The sequence below is a fragment of the Bison bison genome, unplaced genomic scaffold (assembly GCF_000754665.1).
Source record: "Bison bison bison isolate TAMUID 2011002044 unplaced genomic scaffold, Bison_UMD1.0 scf7180017853174, whole genome shotgun sequence".
NCBI classification, from domain to species: Eukaryota; Metazoa; Chordata; class Mammalia; order Artiodactyla; family Bovidae; genus Bison; species Bison bison.
Window position 1 is genome coordinate 14,563 of NW_011483747.1, and position 2,782 is coordinate 17,344.

General features: G+C 54.6%; 1 protein-coding gene across 1 annotated transcript in view; it reads left to right on the forward strand.

Annotated features, from left to right (window-relative positions):
* The window catches only part of HSPBP1 (HSPA (heat shock 70kDa) binding protein, cytoplasmic cochaperone 1), a 10,007-nt gene that overhangs the window by 4,673 nt on the left and 2,552 nt on the right, over positions 1-2,782 (forward strand). Inside the window, 2 exon segments of the mRNA XM_010853543.1 lie at positions 2-158; positions 2,539-2,694. Of these exon segments, the coding sequence (XP_010851845.1) occupies positions 2-158; positions 2,539-2,694 (313 nt within the window).

A 2,782-nucleotide genomic window follows, 5' to 3' on the forward strand; every position in this document is an offset into this window, starting at 1 on the left:
GCGGTGGCGGGCGGCACAGCTCATCGGCACATGCAGCCAGAACGTGGCGGCCATCCAGGAGCAGGTGCTGGGCCTCGGCGCCCTTCGCAAGCTGCTGCGCCTGCTGGACCGGGACCCCTGCGATGCGGTGCGCGTCAAGGCTCTCTTCGCCATCTCCTGTGAGTGTCCCGGCCGTGGGGGTGGGGGGTGGGCCCACTCTGCTCAGCGAGCGGACCCTGGGAACGCGGGGCGAGGCCCAGTCCGAGCGCTCTGAGGCCCCTAAAGGCTGTCGGCCACAGGGCTGTGGACGTCTGGGCTGATCACCCCCGTCACGGGGGTCCTCGGGCGGGGGCTGCTGCGGGAGTGTCCTGACAATGGGCAGTCCACTTCTGCAGAGAACGTACGCAGTCCTGGACCCCCCCTTACCCCCACCCCTCCAGGAGCTTAGAAAGTACTGCCTCTTATTCATTTTTTTGGTACGTCTTAAAACCCAGCCCTGCCCTGTCCCTGCCCCCTGCCTCACTGGTAGCCACTACATTTGTGAGTCTGCTTCTTTTTTGTTACACGATGTAGTTGTTTTACTTCTTAGATTCCACACGTAAGTGATAGCACACAAATGTCTTTCTTTGTCTGTCTGACTTCCCCAAGCGTGAAATCTCCAAGCCCATCCATGCTGTTGCAAGTGACGAGATTTAATTTTTCTCTCTTATGGCTGAGGCCTTTTATCTTTTAGAAAATTGATGTAGAATTCGCATAACTATTTTTAAGTGTACAATTCAGTAGCATCTGTGGTCTTTTTTGGGGGGTTGGGCGTGATTGCGGGGTACGCTACCATCTGGAAAGTGCTGGGGACCGGCCAGCCCTGGTGCTACCAGCCGCTTTAGTGGTCTGTCTCCTGACTGCTCCTGCTGCCTGGTGCGCGGAGGCTCACAGCGGTTCACCTTCTGGCCACAGACCAAGAGGGGGTCTGATGGCGGAGGAGTGGGCGTGGTGAGGGGGAGGGGTGTCCTCCGGTAGATGAATCTCCGGGTTCCTGGCACTGGCTGGGCTTAGGCCCGGGGTGCCGCTCAACCCCCTCCAGTGCACAGCGCAGCCCCGGGACACAGGGATCGGGCCCAGCGGAGAGGCCCCGGGGTGGAGGGGAGCCGTTGCCCCTGTATACGGCCTGACGGCAGAGCCAATAGGCCGTGCCCACTGAGCAGACGTGGAAGGTCATCACGTCTACCTGCCCATCTGCCGGTCTTTTTTTTTTTTTTAAACTGAGTAACGGTGTATTTAGCGGGTCGCACAGAGTCGGACACGACTGAAGCAACTTAGCAGCAGCAGCAGCCAAACTATTATCGTTTTAGCCCATCGTTATGTGGCATGTTAATAAGCTACTTTAGATCTTTTTATTTTTCCCCACGTTACGTCTTTGAAACCTGGTGTGTATCCTGCACATAAGCATCTCAACTCAGGCTGCATTTTCAGCGATCAGCATGTAGCGAATTCTAGTGAAGGGACAAAGTTGTGCTTCACGGGAAAATACCACCGCTTCACCGCTTAACTTAAATTGAAATGAATGAAGCTCAACTGAGATTAACAACTCAGGTCCTCAGGGGCACTTGTCAGGTATTTAGTGGCCACGGTTTTCTGGAGACTCCCATCTGTCCTGGCCTAGACCTTGCCCAAGGGCAGGCACCTAACTGGAAGTGCACCCTGCACCCTGGTTCTCATTGTGCGTGGAGGCCGTGCAGGGTTCCTGGCACCCTCACAATGTAGTTGGGCTCTCTGCTCTTAGTTTCCTCATCAGTAAAATGGGAGTCACCTCCTAGGATGGTGTGGAGAGTTAAAAAGAGATAATGTGCTCCTCAGAGGATGCGGGAACAAAATGTATATTCATACAGTGGGTACTAGTCAGCCATTAGAAGGAAAGAAGTTACTGACTCATGCTGTAACCTGGATGAGCCTGGAAGACATTATGCTGAGAGAGGCCAGGCACAGAAGGCCACACAGTATATGATTCCATTCAGGTGAAATGTGCGGAATGCGCAAATCCACGGAAAGCAGATCAGTGGTTGCCAACTGCCGGAGAGACCACTAACCAGTACAGGGCTTCTTTTGGGAGTGATAAAAACATTCTGTTGTTAGATAATTATGGTCAGCCAACCTTGTGAATATACTGAAAACCACTGAACTGTATAGTTTAAAAAGGTAAATTGTACAGGCTGTGGAATTGTGTCTCAGCTAAAAATATTTAAAGGTAATGCCTGCGAAGCATGGGCCCATAAAAATCCACGGTGGTGATGGTGGTGATGATGGGGATGGTGGTGAGCATGGTGGTCCAGAAGGCGAAGATTGTGGTGTTTATGGTGGTGGTGGCGATGTAATGGTAATGATGGTGTTTGTGGTGATGGCGGTGGTGGTCTTGCAGGTGATGGTTGTGGTGTTTATGATGGTGGTGGTGGTGGTGATGACTGGTGTTTCTAGTGCTGATGGCAGTGGTAACGATGAAGATATTGGTGGTGATGATGGTGATGGTGACTGGGACCTCAAGGCCCTGCCTGCCCCCCTCCCCAGGCCTGGTCCGGGAGCAGGAGGCCGGGCTGCTGCAGTTCCTCCGCCTGGACGGCTTCTCCGTGTTGATGCGGGCCATGCAGCAGCAGGTGCAGAAGCTCAAGGTCAAGTCGGCGTTCCTGCTGCAGAACCTGCTGGTGGGCCACCCTGAACACAAAGGTGGGGCGGCCCGGGCGGGGAGCTAGGGTGGTTCCCGGGGGAGTGCACGGGAGGATGGCTGCTCCTCTGACCCTGTGGCCCTTCCCTA